The sequence below is a fragment of the Limulus polyphemus genome, unplaced genomic scaffold (assembly GCF_000517525.1).
Source record: "Limulus polyphemus unplaced genomic scaffold, Limulus_polyphemus-2.1.2 Scaffold2109, whole genome shotgun sequence".
NCBI lineage: Eukaryota > Metazoa > Arthropoda > Merostomata > Xiphosura > Limulidae > Limulus > Limulus polyphemus.
In genome coordinates, this window is record NW_013667719.1 from 71,671 (window position 1) to 92,862 (window position 21,192).

General features: G+C 32.5%; 1 protein-coding gene across 2 annotated transcripts in view; it reads right to left on the bottom strand.

Moving 5' to 3' along the window:
• Positions 1-1,162: 1,162 nt before the first annotated feature.
• LOC106465977 (Down syndrome cell adhesion molecule-like) overlaps positions 1,163-21,192 on the bottom strand; it is a 95,254-nt gene continuing 75,224 nt past the window's right edge. For both annotated transcript variants that reach the window (XM_022393939.1, XM_022393940.1), the window contains 2 exons: positions 14,003-14,296; positions 1,163-2,006 (listed from right to left, as the gene is read on the bottom strand). In XM_022393939.1, coding sequence (XP_022249647.1) covers positions 1,879-2,006; positions 14,003-14,296 — 422 coding nt within the window. In that variant the 3' untranslated portion in view covers positions 1,163-1,878. The remainder of the gene's footprint in view (positions 2,007-14,002; positions 14,297-21,192) is intronic.

Below are 21,192 nucleotides of genomic sequence, written 5' to 3' on the forward strand. Positions count from 1 at the left end.
TTATGATGTTCACAGAACTATCGCTTACATATATATATATATATGTGTGTGTGTGCTTTAAATTGAAAAACTAATTTGAAATACAATTAATTTCACAGATGTTGATTCACCAAGATTCTTTAGTAGGAAATAAACCATAAACTGTTAATAAGAATGAGAGTTAAAAATAATACTTTGGTTTTATAAAAAAAGTTTATTATTTTTCTGAGACAAAAGATTCGCAAGATTTTAACTTTCATGAAAGTATATGTTCGGAAAATATAATAAAATGTACTTTTTATAATTTGTTTTTTGTAATTCACAAGATTCTGAAGAAGCATCGTTAATCTATTACGTAATACAGCTGATAAATGGGTACATTTTGAAGTGGTCAGAGAAGGATAAGAAATAAAATTTTTTTTAGTGTGCCATGAATAAAATTAATTTTAGGAAGAATTTTATAGAAAATGTTGTTCCTGAATAGAAATCGTCTTATAGTAAGACAGAAAAACACTATATCTTTGGTTAAAAAGTAATAATAGTTATTAAAATCTTGTATATAAAATAGGAACTGTGCTTCCAGTGAATATTGCGCAAGGTCATTAGGACTGAAACAGTTAACAGTCCCGTGTGCTTAGGATTAATCAAATGAAGAAATTCTGAGGTTTCTTTAGCTTTTTGTTTAAGAAAGAGTACACAGAATGGTACACAATATCATTCTATTTCTGATAAAAAATGTCATGTCAGATTTTGTAAAACTTTTGAAAATATATTATATTTTTTATTGAAATATAAATAGTAATACTCTATTTATTAAAATAAAGTGATTTTCGTAATTGTCAAGAAAGCATACATCAAGGCTGATAACTTGCCACGAATGATGTATTTTATAAACTCACTAGAAAAAACAACTTAAAAATGTTTTGAAAGTCTTCCCACACGTTTTTTTTTGCGAATCACTTGAAAAACATTTTCGCATAATGTTTATTTTTCTTGAAGAAGTGTCATTAAATGAATTATATGAACATTTATTAATTATCCTTCCATTGGTTTTGCTTTTATGTTCCCAAAATTTGTGTTAATTTAATGACAATGTCTGCATCAAAATTTATAGAGGAACATGAGCTCTGAAGAAGTACATACAATACTAAGAAATAGGTTATTTAAAAAGAAAGGACTTCACTGACAGCTGACACCTGCCGATCGACGACAGAAGCACCAATATTTATTGAATCTGTTATTTAAAATCTACTACAGGTGGAGAAATGACACAAGGAAGTGACAAAATAATTCAGTTACATATAAGTCACCTTTTCCAACTTCAGTCAGTAACATGAGGAATAGTCTTTTTTTTTTTTGCTTCTTCCTGGTTGTTGAGCATTTTACGGTTGTATACCGACAACCTGCAAACTAAAGTGGGGGCCAATGTGACCAGTCTGATAAATAATTAATGACATTAGTCCGTGGAGTAGGCTCACAAATCAGTGTATGTTAAAGCTATTTTATCTATTTTTTATGTTATTATATTTTTCATAAATCGTGTATTTTGGACATTTTACAACATGACAATTAAATTGGCCAGTGTCCACAAGAGTTTCGTTTTCTGCTTTACTTTTCACAAAAAATACCCACAGAACCGATGGTGACAAATGTCTAGTTCACTGAGGAAGATGGGAACCAAAACTGTGTAGAAGATTATCAAGACAGCGTGTCAAAGGTCATAACCGGGGTGTCGAGGCTTGTGTTGGAGTTTTATGAAAGGACAGCAGGCTATCAGATACACGTTCAAGTTAAGACCGAAGACCGACAACACCTCATAGCTACAACAGATCATCAGCACTGCCACAGATCTTTCTACCGAGACAAACATACCGAGTCCACCTGCAGGATGTAACACGGTTATCTGCCTATAACATCCGCTACACAACGTTGCACAAACTGCACTAACATCAATACCAAGATGGGTTGAACACATACGCCGACACCAACAGACGTCACACCATGGTGCATGGCTGCGGGCTTCTCTCCTAATTAATTAAGGAAATATAAAAATGTAGCAAAAAATTATACAATTAAAAAATATATATGATATTTCGACAGCTTAGTAATTAGTGGTTAGCTATGAAATTACATATCTAATTTTTTAACGTAAGACAAAGGACAAAAATAGTTTCACTAACTGTTTGAAAATTACATTACCCAGTATATATTGTCAGTAATCAGGGGTCCACCGGCGAGACAACGGTAAGTTTACAAACTTAAAAGGCTAACAACCGGGGCTCGATTCTTCGCGGTGGATACAGCAGATAGCCAAATGTGGCTTTGTTTTAAAACAAACAAACAGTAATCAGGGTAAAAAATAAATAATTATTATACTCCATGAGTAGGAAGACATAATAATTCCAAGAAGTACTGTATATAAATTTGTTTTTTATTAAGTACAAATCTATAAAATGGGCTATCTGTGCTTTTTTCCACCGTGAGAATCGAAATCCCTTTTTTAGCGTTATAATTTTCAGACTTACCGGTGTCGCCACTGTAGAAATGAAATGCAATTATTATACTTCATAGAAAAACCTACAGTTTGTTTCAAGGCAAACAGTTGAGCAAAATTTAAAAAAGAAGAAAAAAGATCCCCTTGCGAGTGCTTTTTATCCTAGTTATTAAAGATATCATAGACCTCTTCTTGTAACATAACGTATACTACGATAATTTGTTCACATAGTCTGTAGCTAGGGCGGTTAAAGAGGTTTGAGATATTGAATCATATACCCAGTCAACTCATTTTTTTGAAATTTCAAAATACATAAGATGTGTAATAAAAAACAAAATTTAATAATTTTATTTAATAAAGCGGGTGTCAAGGTATGATGACGTGAGACTGAAGGCTGTAAAAAAATTCAATAATGACTTACGGATATTAGTATCTTTAGTTTTTGAAATGCAAACAAATTTGACTTATATAACAAATATTTAGGAAGAAAAAACAACCCAAGGAGAATTTGAGAAACTATGCTGTTGACACTCAGCTGACTTCTGAGTTGCTTACCTTGTATGCTCGAGGACTGTTTAAATGTCATTAAAATAAACTGCATTACATAAGATTGCGTGTAATCTAAAAATGAGCTTCGTTCACTTTGCTCCATTCAAACACTGAGGTGTCCTTCTAAGTTAAATTAACTATAATGTTTGATCAAATAAATCTTAAAACATTCAAGACTTACATATAAGTGCATTCAGAATGCAGTCCATTCATTGGTCAACTTCGAGAAAGGGTATACAAGTACAGAGCGAGCTTAATAAAACTATAAGGAACATACGTTGAATCACGTCTAGAATGTCTTTCAATCGTATTATTAATTCTAGTTCTGAAGCTATTATTCATTTTTATTATACTTTGACCTTCGACCTTTCGTAGGAAAGTATAATTGATTAGTGTTCAGAATGCACGCAACCTTTACTCTGATGAAGATTCAGTTGGATCCACAGTTTACGAAAGGATTTCAACACAAACTAGTTGAACGTAATATGTTCATCGATGTTAATGAAATATAAATTATTTTATAATTTGTAGTCTCTTACTTGGCTTTAGCATTGAAATGTACATTTTTTTGAATAATCGTATATATTATAGGTATGTTTCGTTTTACACTTTTGACAAGGTACTCTTTTATGTTACAAAACCTTTGATAGAAAACTTAAGTAATTCATTATAAAGGACACGTGAAACACTTTTGTCATTTCATATACATCAGAGATAAAAATTACACGCCAACCCGTTTAAGCGTGGGAAAAATCGAATTTCGTCACAAGTCTACTGGAAATGGATCATGCCAGTGGATTTAATATATGTCGGAGTAGTTTGTACGAGCGACACGTATGCTGAAAAAGTTACGTTTCAATTATGCACGTGGAGGTGTAAAATAACTCAATAATGTTGTTACAGTGACCAAACAAGTTATTATATATTACATCAATCTTGTATGTCTGTGTGTACAATACTAGGTTGGTATGCTTGCATTACACAACATAGATCATAGAACAACTTATTCAAGCATAAAATAGAATAGTTTTACTGGAATATCTGAAGGTTTGAGTTATAATTCATAACGCAAGCTCTTTTAGAATTTCACAAGAAACGAATCCCATTCTCATATACAGGGTTAGAAGAGAGTTATGTATTATGTAGTAAAACAATTCAACTAATACTTAATATGTCTAAAGAATCCTAAAAAATACTAATCAGTCCTAATTTAGTGGATCAAATTTTTCAAATCTAGGAAAATAAGTATTAATAATTGTACGATTTTTTTTGTGCTAAGATAACGCAACATCCATTTTAATATTAGTACGTAAAGTAAAACTAATTCAGTAGAACTTCCTTGACGTGGATAATTTTTCAAAAACTTCCTTGCATCTGGACCAAACTTTACAGGAGTTTCGTCGGGGTTTGAATTTCGTGCAAAGTTACACGAAGGCAATCTGCGCTAGCCGTCTCTAATTTAGCAGTGAAAGACTAGAGGGTGGGGGTTTGAACCCGCGAACCGCAGATTGTGAGTCGAGTGCACTAACCACCGAGTCGCTTTACAGGGACAGACAAATAAAACTAGGATACCAGCTGTAATGTGAGAAAAACAAACTGAATCCTAATAACGGAAGATATCTGAAGCAATAAGATCCACACAATTGATGAGGATAAACAATTTTTTCAGATTTAACGTATATTCAGAAATTAAAATATATTGTACCTAAAAAACAGTATTGAAAAAACAATAGGGGGAAAAAATTCGGGATCAGACACAATAATCAAGCCTACCACGTCTAAAATCTACTGTCTCCATCCAGCTGTGGTAGGAAGGAAAGAAAATTCAGATGATAAGTTAATGAAAACCTAAGAAGAAACAGATCACTTGTGGTTATAAATAAAAGTTATCTCCTTTGTTGAACTAGCGAAGCAGTGAATCACCTTTCTATTAAAGATTATTTATTAAATATTCAGAATGCTTGTATGAATTAATATATGTAATAAAAAAGTGGTTCAACCGTATTCGTAAAAACATCTTTGACTATTGTGCTCAAGCAAGTTAATAAATTATATGTAACAGTGAACTAGTCCCATGGAATTAACTAGCATTTTGTTCATGCGATTATAATTTCAACGTAACGAGAAAGAAAGCGGGACATCATTATGAAGTTGGTATTTTAATCGTAATTCCTTTTTTTTTCAAGTTCAGTTACACGGGTAATGATTTTAGTTTAGGTAATACGACGTTTAATTAGACTAGCATATTAGAATCTGTGTGGCTCAAACAAAATAAATGGTGTTACCTCGAAAATAATTACACTTTTTCTTATCTCGAATTTGAAATTAACATACTGCAGGTCAATCATGACTAAACTAATGAAATCCTTAGAAAACAGAGTAGTGTGTTTCTGTAACTAATGGTAAGCTTATACTCTCTCTTTTTTGCCTTCATGGCCATAGTGGGTACATTTATTCAATACGGAAGAGAAAACCATGTTCCATTATATTAAATATATGAACAAAGAGAGTTCTTTTATGATAGAACTTAAAGTTCATGTAGCCATGCAAATCATTTTCCAACTTTAACTTGAAATATATCAGTGTGTGTGTATATATTCGATACAAGTAATTCATTTATATAAAGGTTTTCTTCTCTTTTAATTTACTTTTCGCTAAAGTTTTCTCCAGTCATTATCATTACTCATTTGCTGAAATTGTATTTGGTGTCTAATGATTTGTATGACAGCCGTGCACATCTGGAGTTAGAAATTAAAATAAAGTAACATATATATACACACACACACACATATATATATATATATGTAGTTAATACACAGACAACCTCAAAATATTACATCGATATTACTCCTTCAAATACATTTAAAGATACTCTATTATTACCGAACGGAAGCAGTACATCTATATAATATAAATGATGCTACAAACTGGATAGTTAGTGAAATCTACTGATAGCAGTTTGATTAGCATTCATAAACCTTTTAAAACGTACAACAAACACCACAATTCAAGTAAAAAATACTTGATATCACAAGATACCCCTACTATAGAGGTTGATTATGTTATATTAAAACGATTTTGGAGCCTCACCATGTCATTAAAATCCGTGTAGCCACCCGATTGGAGAGTGGTTTCTATTGAAGAAAGATTCCATCGTAAGGTTCTCATATCCAAACTACACCACCCCTCCCCGCTTGCTGTTCATAATCTATCTAATGTATGAGGGCGAAATATTTTAACAGTTCTATCGCATAGAAATTCATAGACACTTCATCTGACGATTTGACCAGTAAGTCTTCATATGAAATAACATGAATACCCGCTTTAAGCTCTAGCTGCGTGAGGTATGCGATGGTTGAGCAGATATGAAGTGGAAACAATTTTTTAATACGTGAACTTGTGTCGCTTTTCCAGAAAAAAGATCCTTCTTGATTATGTTGTTTACTGTTACCTGGGGCACACGAACAGCTTTTGCCACTGACCTTTGTGTTACAAAACGCCACACTTTGCTTACCACGCCTGGGGTTCGACTTATTGCAGGTTTCTTTCTTGATGGTCCTGGGTCCCTTAAATGATTCATATTTCTTTGTTTTCCAATGCCATTAAGAAGTTATAAATCACCTACCTGAACAAGCTTTATGACTTGAGTGTATGAATATTTTGGGTCAGAAAGGACTGTTACATAGCCTTCCCAAAAGAGAGAAATGTTCGATAGCACCTCACTATCTATAAAACGCCAAACAATGACAAACTGTAGCTCTGATACATTTTGTTCTACCACGATTGTGGTTGTCATTTGGTTCTTTGATATTATGTATTGAAAATTATTTTATTATAACGTTCTCAACTCTGAGTATTTTTGTAACCAGTTCATATATACATTAATGTCTGCCTGAAATATTTGAAGAACATAATAGTTGGTTTCATATGCTCACTGCCTTTATTCAAGAAACTACGAGCTTAACGGAAAGTGTACATATGTGTATTTATTACAAATGTTTGTTTTTACTTTCAATAATATTTTTAGTGATTATTGGCTTCTTTATAACATTTATTAAAATACTGTTCATAGTAACTAAAATGATGGATAATAACCCTTTTCAAATGATCAAGTTTAATGAAAAGTTATGCTGTATTTTTTACACTGATGCAAATACCGTTAGGTGGCTTCACTGTTCCATTAGGTTGATTGTACGTGTTAAGAAACACATATATCATGTACTATTCCTAGGAGGTCATAACCTAATTTATCAAAGATAGTGTACTGTTCAGTTATCATGTTTAGGGTTCGAATTTCCATATTTAAAAAGTACTTTTCATTAGAAACGTTATACATCCTTTATAAAGCTTTAGATAAATTTCAGTTTGTTTCTTTGTTTATCGAAATTTTAATTAGAAAGCACGATAGAACAAATAACGGATCATGTCGATCATTAATTAAAAATGGGGAATTTAGTGTACTGATTATATACGTTACAAAGCAATAACTATAATAAAAAAATAACCATGACATGTGTTTTAATCATTAATGATAAGTAATTACCTAGAAACATCTAACTTATTTTCATTTCATGTTTACAAAGTGAATAAACCTTTCGAATGAAATAGATTACAACGAATTTTCTCCGCCCGAACGACTTTTGTAGTTTTCTTTGCCTTTGTTAACTTGCTGTGCTGCTTTCCTAATTTGTTGATACAGGTGTTTTTTTATTAAAAAACAAACAACCCTATGTTTAATTTCTTACACTGTGTCGGTTCTTTATACTTAAAGTCATGCTACTATTTTTTTATTTTTCTGTTGAAATAATCCTAGAATTTGGCAGTAGGTTAGCTGGATGCTTATTATATTAAATGTTGCTGATAGAAACTTTTCAGGATTTTAAAAGTTAGCTGAGAGGTATTTAAAAGAAATTAATTATTTGAAAGTGTATGAAACAACGTGATATCACGAGAAACTCCTACTACAGAGGTTAATTACGTTATATTAGAACTATTTTGGAGCTTCACCATGTCGTTACAATCCATGTCGCCACGTCCGGTCATGCTCTGTTTTACGGCCGTCCATTTTGAAAATAACCCTGCAGCATAGTTTTCAGTTCATGTTTGAAAAGTGAATAAAACTTTCAAATGGAATGTATAGACTACAAATTTTCTCCACTTGAACGACTCTGTAATTTTCTTTGTTTTTGTTGGCGCTGTATACTGCTTTCCTAACCTAGTCGTTAGTATTGTTAATACATAAATATGATTTGCTAAAAACTAAATATTTTTAGGAATAAACCATCCATTGAAAACTTAAATGTATATATTTTTATTTGTAAGAGTTTTAGTATAACAAAGTTTTATTCATATTTTCAATAATTAGAGTAATTTCTGAACAAAAGCAAATCGAAATAAGTCTCAGTTTTTGACTGCAATATAGTGTTTGCTTGTGTATTCCAGAGTTCCGCACAAACCCACACAAAGGACTATCCGCCTTGCAGTTTGAAATGATTGAATAGAGTAAAGGCAGATAGTTAACAGAACCCACCGCTAACTCTTGTTTGTTTTGAATTTCGCGCAAAGCTACACGAGGGCTATCTGCACTAGCCGTCCATAATTTAGCAGTGATAGACTAGAGGGAAGGTATCTAGTCACTGCCAACTTTTGGATTACTCTTTTACCAACAAATAGTGGGGTTGACCGTCACAGTTATAACACTCTCACGGCTGAAAGGGCGAGCATGTTTGGTGTGAAGGGGATTCGAACCCGTGACCCTCAAATTGTGAGTCAAGCGCCCTAACCATATTTAGCACAACGTTAGCGTATTCAAACGTACTTAACGGCCAGCGGTCCTGTTTCTGGTCAGGATGAATACGTCTCAGAAGGTTGTGGCTTTTTGTTGACATCTACATACTCCAGTTTAGTTCCATATATTACTACACGGTGCTTAAACAGAAGGATTTAAATGATAGTTATATCTTCATTACATTTTAAAATACGGTGCAAAACAGTTATTAAAAAGAAGGATAACATATGTGTAATTGTAAGGCACACATGAACTTCAATTTATTACTTTTAAAACCTGCATGTATAATTATTCAACACAACGTGTTCTTCATCGAGTTTTCGTCATAATACGTGCAGTTTTACGTATATACATCTACACGTGTCTAAACAAGATGTATCGCAAGCAAAAACAAACTCCTCTTAAAAAACATCCTAGCGACATCCACGTATTAAGCTACTGCTGCCTGATCGAATAATGCGCACATGGTCCCGAAGTGTGGAATGGAATTTTGCGGCAATTGGCATGAACGGAGAATCCTCGTATTTACAGTACGGACACGCTAACTACTAGCCACGCTCGGCTCGCAGTATAGTTGAGATTGATGATAACAATACATATAGAATAATTAGCGTATTACAATCTCTTGAATGGATTATTATCACCACGTATATAACGATATTAGTTTTTAAAAGGAGCTTGAGTCATAAAAAGATAATTATTTTCGCTATAAAAGGAATTTCAAACATATAAGTATATCATGAACAAAAATTTGTGAGTTTAAGACCATCGGTTTCCCAACAGTACCGAAGTATTTTTAATCACGGCCTTGTGTCGCAAATAATACAAAATTCTTTGTTTCAAAACCACATTAATATGTTCTTTCTGTTGTAAAAATTCTCAACTATACATTGTAATGTGATTAGTGTTTGACAACTTTACGTGTCGTAGATTCATGTATATTTTATGTGGTAGTTTTATGTATATCTTACGTAGCAGTTTATTTTATAACTAATGACAACTTTACGTGTCGTAGCTTCATGTATATTTTATGTAGTAGTTTTATGTATATCTTACGTAGCAGTTTATTTTATAACTAATGACAACTTTACATGTCGTAGCTTCATGTATATCTTACGTAGCAGTTTATTTTATAACTAATGACAACTTTACGTGTCGTAGCTTCATGTATATCTTACGTAGCAGTTTATTTTATAAATAATGACAGCTTTACGTGTCGTATTTTCATATAGTAGCCTACTTGATAAATAATGACAGCTTTAGGGAACGTAGTTTCATGAAGCAGCCATTTACAACGATAGCTTTGCGTGTCGTACCTTTATGCATGTTTTAAGATGAGGTTGTAACGATCGCATGTCAATAATTGTCAATGTCAGTAGTTTATACGATCATCCAAGTTTAATTATTAACGAGTAAGTAATTCTTGTCAATAATTGTCAATGTCAGTAGTTTATACGATCATCCAAGTTTAATTATTAACGAGTAAGTAATTCTTGTCAATAATTGTCAATGTCAGTAGTTTATACGATCATCCAAGTTTAATTATTAACGAGTAAGTAATTCTTGTTATACTTTAACTATTCGAAATCGTTTACGCTTAGTGTCCCATCGTTGTTTGTTGGATTAAAATATTCGCGTAAAGCTACAAAAGAGCTATTTATGTATAGGCATCCCTCATTTTTAGCTTATAGACTAGAGCGACAGAGTTTGCCAAAATTACCCATCGTCAATTGTTGGGATACTCTTGTCTGACAGAATAATGGAATCTGACAGTCACCCTCATAAGACACTGATTACTCCAAAGTGCGGAGCGTGTTTTTGCAGCAACAGGACACAAACCATGAACACCCGGATTCACAGTGCAAGCACGCCAAATACTTAAAGCTTATATCTGTAGTTATATATATATATATATATATATATTCAACAGTCTTCCCAGAAATAATGTTCTTTGTGTACTATATTTAAGTGAAAATGTCTACAAGATTAAATTATATTTTTATGGTATTAACACCTAAGTTACAGATTTGTTTTTTATTATTCACAACCGGTGGGATACGCATATTGCATCATATTCAATAATTTTATGTTTTCGCCTGTTGTAACTATCAATGTCAAGCTCTGACTAAATTAAATGACTATAATCACCCATTTTTTGTGTAAATTATGCAGGGGACCATAGAAATAATTAGTTCAATATTAATGGTGTTTTTGTTTAATTTTTTGTGAATCAAACTATTTGGGAACCTTTAGCCAACTTAAAACGTCCGAACCCACAAACAATAAATAGCTTTTAAAAATGTGTTTAAAAAGCCAATGAGGATCCCAGTGGTATATTAAAGTTGAACTGAAACAGTTGTATTTGATGGTCACAAAGCTACATGGATAAAATAAGCTTCTGTTTATTATGGTTTCTACTTTATGGTAATTTTAAGTTACACACAGTTGGTATTACAAAAAATACTAAGAAGACAATTGAAACCAATTTAAGTAGTATTTGTTTTAGAATAAGACATTGGAAATTAAACTATCTTCTATATAAAACAGTCACTATTGGCCCACCCTATACATAACAATGACCTCTTTGCTTCGAAATTAACTTCTTATCTTTTATTGCCGTGCATAAGATCATGCCAGCACTAATGATCTTTTTTAAATATCAACTTTCAATCACAGGAAGCTACCTCCTTGGAGCCAAATTAAGTATCAAGCTGGTAAAGAGTATAATTAATTAAGTATACTTTCTTCCGTTTTTACTTATAAAGATGAGAATGCGTTATTTCATCACTAGGGTACCCTCACTGCTAACGATATTTTCGGCGGTACATAAAACGTAAATGAAACAACGACACGTAAAAGTGTCATTATTTATCAGGAATATTCCTACATAAACTGTTCATGTATGGATGCAAGGCATATTTAGTGTTTCCTGTTTTCTCGAGCAGGAAGATGAGTGTTTCATGTCTTTGTAGAAATTTCAAAACTGTTAGTACATATACGTTTCCAGATGTGTACAGTTGGCCAAAGGATGTGGTTAAATTCCTTTTGCCCTTGCTACCCATTGTTCTGGGTCATTCCCTTTGATGCTATTACGTATTCTCGTTGTTTAAACGAGTACAGTAATATTTTCCAGTGACAGGACATGTTATCGCTTACTGGTTCCGAGATTGTTTGTTTTTTGAAGTACAAACTTTTAGCTCATAGCTCCGTCATCTCTAGACCGATTTGAGATCTAGTTACAGTTTTAGACTCAGGGGGTCAAACTCTTTCGATTGATGTATTTGACAAAGCCCAAGGTCTCATAAATTAATTTACTCTAATCTTGCCTAAAAGAATTTCAATTTGAGGGTAGGCTGGTAAAGATCGTGATGAGTAATAAAATCGAATAGGGTATTCGTGCGCCCCACGCTTGGTATTGCTGGCGCACAAAAATATAACTAATAAAAAGGAAAAAAAAAGGTCTCATAGATTAATTTACACTAATCCTCTCTAAAATAATTTCAAGTGCCGCGACTATTGAGGATTCCCTCTTGTTTTTCTAATAGAATGAATATCAATGATGTAGATAGCACATGCTTACCGAAAGGGATGGCATAACAGAATCTTTTATATGATGCTATGTCCTCTTAGTTTAGAACAAGTGTGTAACTAGAAGTAAAAGGTAATGATCTAAAAAAAGTCTATAAGAAGGAAAAGCGTTGTCTATCATCAAAGTGCACTCTTTAATTTTGAATTCTGTTTCTGATCAATGAGAGACAGAGAATTCAGATGTAACTCAGTGATACGTTCTTCAAGCTATTCCGGTTATGTCAATTATCTTTAATGTTATCAGTGCATGTGAGAATCCATACATAAATCTATGGCATATAAAGTTATCATTATAAAGTAATTAGACTGTTATAAGGTTGGCCTACGAATAGGTGAGGGAGAGGGGAAGAATTATCACATGGCCCGCGTGTATACGGGATTCCGAAGGCCTATCTAAAATTATGCATTTATGGTAACGGTAAAATAAGAAACCTAGTTTTGTTTTTTCAGCTTTCTCTTACAGAAGATTACTGATGGGGGGGGGGGATTCCCGAAACCTGTGTTATTCAGTGACGTTTTGTAAATCGAACAACATCCTGGGCTCCATGAAGAAATTTACTATTTGGGTGAAGAGAGAGAAAACCATCTTTTGATATGAATCGTCCAGAAGAATACATTAATAGCATTAATAATTCATATACTTCAAATAATTATATATGTAGGTTTAGTTTCACGTGGTGAGAAAAGGACAACTCAAACATCATATACAAAAACTTTGAGAATGACAACAAATAATATTAACCCAATATGCCTTTTATCTCCATTTTGAATATTTACTGGTTAGTAACGAGTACTAACGTTGTTCCAAAGGTTGGTTAGTCAGAAGACCAGGTAACTAATAATAACGTTGTTCCGAAGGTTAATAAGTCAGAAGACCAGGTAACTAGTAATAACGTTGTTCCGAAGGTTGATAAGGTCAAAGCCTAGGTAACCAACAATAATGTTCTTACAAAGTTTGATAAGTTCGAAGCCCAGGTAACCAGTACTAGTGTTATTCCAAAAATTGATAAGTCTGAAGCCTGGGTAACCAGTACTGATGTTGTTCTGAAGGTTGATAAGTCCAAAGTCCAAGTAGTCAGTATTAATATTGTTCCAGAGGTTGGTAAAACCGAAGCCCAGGAAACCAATACTGATGTTGTTTCAAAGATTAATAAGTCCAGAGCCCAGGTGATCAGTACTGATGTTGTTCTGAATGTTGACAAGTCTGAAGCCCGGGAAATTAATACTAACGTTACTTTGAAAGCTGGTAAATCCAAGTCTCAGGTAATCAGTACTACAGTTGTTCTGAAGAACTTAAAAACAAATCCTCTAAAACTTTCAATCCTCTATTCTCTTTGGTGTCGGAACCAATAGAGCAAACACCAACACATCAGTGCGTGAACCTATAATGCAGCTCAACAGAAGTTTTATAAGTGCTATTAGGACATTTTTGAGTGTATGTGATTATGGAAAAAGAGCTTATTTGAAACATCTTGTTCCAGGGCCTTTCAGATCTTTGCCAGCTGCTAAACACATACACGAGAATAAAGGGTAAGTTTCCCATGATCAATCACGTGGACAGCAATATAATTAATATATGAAACTAAGAGGATTTAATATCTCACCATTGATCACGTGGACTGTGATATTTGCAGGGTCAGCATATGAAGGGGTGCAGCTGTAATCACCTGAGTCGGTGGTCTTGACGTTTTCGATCTTTAGTCTGCTAACAGTGGTTGGTCCAGTCTCTGTCTTAACTTGTACGCCCCTTACAGAATCATAGTTGATCATCCGACCGTTGTGATACCAAAAAACGTACACGGGAGGGGCGCTGCTGTCGCTGATGATGCAAGTAAGATTGATGGTACTTCCACTCTGCACGTACATACTTGGGCCTTCTGGGATCGTTGCCTTGGCAACTATAGAAATAAAATACTACTATCAGGTAACTTATTCTTATTTCATATGACCATAGACATGCCCTTACTCGTAGCAACAGAAACTCATATAATATGAACATTTCAAAATGAATGGAGTTTATAAAGAGGAAAAGCTTAAATGATGAGCTAAACACCTGGAAATGGTTCCTCTAAGTTGATTTAATACTTATAATTTTACATTGTTTTTTTCAAAAAATCAATACATTATCTTATATTTAGTATGGTCGTAAGTATTATTACTTAGTAGCAGATATGCATATCTTATAGTAATACTAACACTGCTGCTATTTCACGAAATATATTGGTTAGTTGCTTCAAAGTAATGATTTTAACGTTTTATATTCTAAAAAAAATTTATCTAAAAAGTAAAATTATAAGAGCACTAAATCACTACTTTAAATATTTTTACTTCGAGAACTATTACTTATGTACATTATAAGAATTGTGGGATATCACACTAGTACTTCGAATTGATATACAATTGGGGTATCTACATGATTCTTTATCTTTTTTCCTGATCCTGTCTTTACCCTACGTAGAAATGATTCGAAAGCTTTCTCTGTACCTCAGCAATCATACAGGTCATATAACAGATTATAGAAGCCAACCAATAAGATACTGTTGTGAATAAAAATAGTGAATATTTGTTCACTTGTGTCATTTATTTTTCTTTCCTCCCGAGTTCATTTTAATACTTTACATAACATTTTCCGGAACCTGTGTTTCGTGGATACTTGATTTCTTTCTGGTGATTATTCAGAATAAGAACTATAAAACAATTTAATATACTTAAAATCATAAGGGAGGAAAGCGTAAAAACAGTACTTCCAAACCTTAGATGAGCCAGAGCAAGAATAACACTAACAAAAATAACACTAGTATAGAAATTATAGTGGATTTGTTATGAATCTTGATTTTTGAGATATCTGCAGGCATAGAAACTACAAAGCAGTAGGAGTACATCATCCACCAGATTTAGCCTGAATTCGCATGCCTCACCTGCTTCACTTGTGAAAAATAAAAAAAGAGCAGGTGTAAGTACTCTAGCCCACAGTCTCACACGTATTGTACCTCTTACTCTCTGAAGCCAACTGCGGGAAGATAACTACTTAGAAATAAAAAAAAGGAAAGAAATTAAACCAGTGGGTTATTAAAACAGACCGTTGAGAAAAGTAAGTATATATATCCTCTATAGGTGGCATTCAAGCTTCAAACATGGTTAAAATGTTTGTCATACTTAAGGGAAACACTACATATCAGCAGGAGTATTACATGTAAGTTAATTAATTAATTGTGAGGGTCGAATTAACATACAATGACCTTAATACATTAGAATAACCGAAGAAGATCTAAGATGGAGTTATATTACTGTTATAAATGGTTTAAATTATAATTTTATGAAAGTTTTATGCTGAAATTTAGTTAAAATATGCTTGTATTTATGAAGAAGTAAGTTGAAATACTTTAAGGTAAGGTGCCAAAAATTGTTGAATTCCATTCAACTTTAAATTTTAAATTAAAATTTTAACATTATATATAAATAACTATCCTTATTGCAAGTCCGCTGGGGGCTGACTGGTAAGCTTTTAGGTTTGTAACACTAAAATGTTGGGTTCGACCTCCATGGCAAGCACAGTGCACATTGGGCAACTTTGCGCTAACACAAACAATGAACAACAACTTTATTGTAAGTTCCAAAAAAACCTTAAAAATTGTGATATGATGATATTTTGACGTAAAAAAATTACTAAAAGGGGAAGGAACTCCATAAAGTGGAAAATAAAACTTGATTATTTTACCAAATATAACAAAGAGCAAAATCCATTACAAATTGTAACATCCAAAGGTAGATGTGCTTCAAATGTAGAAATGGAAACGTTCGCTATTTGTGGATCAGCATACTATAAGCAATTTTATTTTTGAAAAGTTTAAGCTAATTTAATAATTAATGTATTTATTTATATGTTAATTCGCGTAAATCAGTGTTAAAAGTATTTTCCACAAAGGTATATTCATAAAAATAAAGAAATAAATGTTGAATAATTATTAGCCCTCGTTGGAATGCCCGTAACTTGCTTACAAACCTGCTTCTTGAAGACATTGAAGTTACTGTAAACTCAAAACTTATCAAACATTTAATGTGTATAGAAGTGAAAGTTCTATTTTTCACTCGGAGAATTGAGGTAATACATTTATCAATTAAAAATACTTAAAATACGAATAAGATCACTTAAAGGAATTTTAGTATACAAAGTTGTAAAATCAACAATTTTAATTAGCTTTTGTAACTTAGGCTTTGCAAGTTATGAAAAGTTAGTTCATAATTAGTTATAATCTAAGTAGAGTGCTTATTATTATCATTTTCTTTAACTTTATATCATAATTTGTTATGTATTTTATTTAATAAAATTGAAGTTTGCTTAGCTGTCGGTGTAACTAATAATAAATATGAATTTCGTTGAATAGTCATGCAATTTATGAATAGCACATACAAAAGGCAATTTTGAATATGAATTTGTTTTAAGACCAAATGTCTAGGGATTTTTAAGATGGAATTAATAATATTTTCTCGAGGTTTATTAACTAATTGGAAGGAATTTATAAAGTCAATTCATTAATAACATTTTTTTCATAAAAACCAGCTAAATATTAACAACTTTCAATCAGAGTAAGTTATGTACTTGGAAATAAACTCATAATCAATCTGGCCATCAGTATAGTTAATTAAATATTCTTTTCTTACACTTTTACTTATAAATATTAAAACTTATTGTTTCATTAGTTGAGAACTCTCGTTGTTAGCGAAGTTTTCAGTCTTAATCCCAATAATATCTCATACATCCTGCTTTATCAGTTGGTACTATAAGAAAACGCCTTTACAATTTCTTAAATTGTTTAGTAAAAACGGATTAAAAGATAAACCAATCTGAAACGTTTGAAATTAGTAAAGTTTATGAGAAACCATTTTAAAAAGTAAAACAAAACCATTTTTAGGGTATACAGTAATGTAATTAAATTATACAATATAATCATGTAGGTTTTTTCAACAGATTTTGTAAGTTCTTGCTTATTAAGTTTGTAGTATTCTATGTTTAGATCCTTTCTCTAGTATTTTACTGGAAACTTTATCTTTAATGATATTTAAATTTGTGATTTTTATTTGTAGCCAAGCACAAAGCTACATAATAGGCTACCAGTACCCTTCCCACTGCGGGTATCGAAACCCCATTTTTAGCGTTATAAGCCCTCAGACTTACCGTTGAGCAACTGAGGGCTATATGTTTGGTAACAATATGATTATGACCATTACTACTACACTAACAAGAAAGAATATCAAGATTATCCGATTACACATCTTATAACGAACTGTTGGCTGTAATTATACATTTTATAACGAACTGTTGGCTGTAATTATACATTTTATAACGAACTGTTGGCTGTAATTATACATTTTATAACGAACTGTTGGCTGTAATTATACATTTTATAACGAACTGTTGGCTGTAATTATACATTTTATAACGAACTGTTGGCTGTAATTATACATTTTATAACGAACTGTTGGCTGTAATTATACATTTTCAGTAGAACTGTTTATTGTAGTAGGGATTTTTTAAATAATTGAATACTTCATGCTTAAAGTTAACAGTAAAAGTAAGATTTCTTGTTTCTTATCTTAACATGCCTTAAAATTTCTAAATAATTCGTATTCAACCTAATTTTAATTAAATCTATCAATAATTCTTTATCATGTATGTAATGAAAAGTTAAAGGTGTTATTACGGTAGTCAAACTCGTATTTTAAGTAAATTTAAACAATACAACTGTTTATAAAACAAACTACTGAACCAAATGTAAGTTGTTGCTCATATTTTGATCATTTTGTTTTAATTTAGCCTATTTGTGTTTATTGATTTTATTCCCTTTCACTCTGATTTTCTTTTTTTATTGTAAGCTTATAGAAATTATCCACACAGAAAAACAATTACTATTACTTGACGTAAGAGCAATGGAACTTTGTGGGAATTTTTGATTTAAACCATGAGGTACAATGTTCTATAAATTACAGTATTATAATTGTCTTTTTGAAGTCTATCTTCTTCTGATTCGCCAGTTTCCAAAATATCAGTAACTGCACATTCAATCGAATTATAAAATGTTTCAGTTCTATGTAAGAAATATGTTTACTTTGTGACCTTTGCAGATCTATCCTTAAATCTAATTGATTAGACGTTTAACCAACAAATTTAAGATTACATTTTGTGCAGTTAAGAAGATACATTACATTTCTTAAATAAGAAGCAAACCAAATAAGGGAGGCATCGTTTTGCTATTACATTTAACTTAATTAATAGCAAAAAAATATCTATGATTATACAAGTAGGCCAAAATATGGAAGGATCAGAACATTGTTTCCATTATGAAGATTTGAAAAAAATCTATAAGTAAACAATGGCCAAATTATATTAAAAATGAGAAGAATACGTGCAACAAGTTAGCACCGTAATAACTTTATTTAATTCTAGTCACACTCAACAATCATAAACAATTTAATAAACTTCATACGTCATAAGGAGGATGGGGGATAATAGAAACAACACTTACAGAAATATGAGGAATATAGTGATACAAACAAAGAAAATCATACATTTTAGCTTTTGAGTTATCTTCAAAGGTAGGATCTACAAAGAGGTAGGGACACTCCGCCTACCAGATTTAACGCCAGTTCGTATGTCTCATTTGTAGCAATATATACATTAAGCAACAAGTATGTTTAACTGAATTATACTGTTGTGCTAATGACAAAGTAGCTGCGGTTGAAATTCTGATTGCAATATATTAATATTCATTGTTGGCAAATTCCTTGAAGTTTCGTAGGGATGAGTTTCTTCTTCTTTTTTTTTTTGTGCCAAAGTACGGAAGGCCTGAACCGTAAAATAAAAGTCTCAACGTGTACGTGCGAGATACTATTTAAATAATTACTGAAGGTAATGATTTGATATGGAAATCCTGAAAATATGGCCCAAATAAACTTTAAGTTCTGTTTCACAAGAAGTCTAGTTTAATATAAAGTACATTATTTTTATAGGCATGTACTACTCAACGTGACTTCTACGTGTTGAGTAAGAACCTTGACTATGAAATAACTGCTATGAAACGTAATTATGAAACAGTTACACTAATTTTCACTTATAAAATAATCCATATGAACACACCAACTAATTTTTATTGATATTATAATCACTAAAATTACACACATTTATTGTACAATTTATGTATTTAAACTTACGAGATATTATCTTGTACGTACGAAACTTCCAATTTTTTTTCCACCTTGCAGTTCAGGACTTCCGTATTAAAGAATTTTGTTTAAAGATAAATTTTCTACACACAAGATAAATGAGCACTGACACCTTGTTTATCTATGCCATATAAAATATTTTATAAACGAATTGCTCTGCTAATGAAACATACAGTTTTGCAATTCTGATCGCAATCAGTTTAAGGACAGTACTTTTTCCCTCGTTAAGTTTTGCTAAAAGATATAGTTTACAATGTAAATAACAGTTTTAGTTTCCATACTGGTAAAAGTCATGAGTGCTGGTGGTTTGCAGTATCAAACATCACTCCAACAGGAAATAAAAAATAAAAATTGTATTCCTTGGATCCGGTGTAGATTCGCCTTGTGAAAGAGCTTTGGATTTCGAAGCTGGTAATCCGGATCCGAATCCGTGCAATTGCTTGTTTGTTTGTTTCTACTTAAGCACAAAGCTACACAGTGGGCTGTCTGTGTTCTGCCCACCACGGGTATTGAAACCAGGATTCTAGCGTTGTAAATCCGCAGACATACCGCTTTGCCACTGGGGAGGGGGGGGGGCTTGCAATAGCACAAAATATTCATCCCACTATAAGCTGTTTGTGTATTATAAGAGTTACAGTTAATACATTAGCATGGATGGTGGGTGGCAGGGTGTTGTTGACTGACTGCCTTTCCTCTGGTTAGAAGTTTAAAATTAGGAACGGCTGTAGACAACCTGAGTAGCTTTGCCATAAACATAAAAATACGAAAAAAATTCTCGGATCTATTATTTTTGTAACTTGTGGACAAATAGAATACAATGAGCTATGAGAACCACAAAGATGTAAGAAATGAACAATTTTATAAAGGTTAAGTTAGTGGACCCCCAGTGGCACAGCGGTATGTCTGCGGACTTACAACGCTAGAATCCGGGTTTTTATACCCGTGGTGGGCAAAGCACAGATAGCCCATTGTGTAGCTTTGTGCATAACTACAAACAAACAATTAAATTACTGTAATCATTTTGTTTCGGTTACGGCTATGATAACTACAAAAATGAGCGTGATGTAAGAAATGAGTAATGTTACTAAGCGTAAATTACAATAGTATATTTTTGTTCGAGTTTTAAGGGTTTTAAATTGTTTTTGGTCATTTTGAGCCGGAATTACAGATTGGACACTGAAAATAAGAAGATATGAAAGCTATCCAGTTAGCAGTTTGCGTTGTTAAGTGTCAGCAAGAATAAGATAAAATATCTTTTTTTTTCTAGAACGCTATTTTGATGAAGAGATACGTAAACTACGCCCATTAAATATTGGCTCTGCCAACCACGGGTATCGTAACCCGGTTTCTAGCGTCGTAAGTCCGCAGAAATGTCGCTGTGCCACTGGGGGACATGCAAAATATTCCGATGGATCACGAATTCGGAAAAAGTGTGACGAATTTTAATGAGTCGTTATTTTACGTCTTGATTAGGGACACTGTATGTGTGTTTTGAATTTCGCGCAAAGCTACACGAGTGCCATCTACGCTAGCCGTTCTTAATTTAGCAGTGTAATACTAGAGGGAAGGCAGC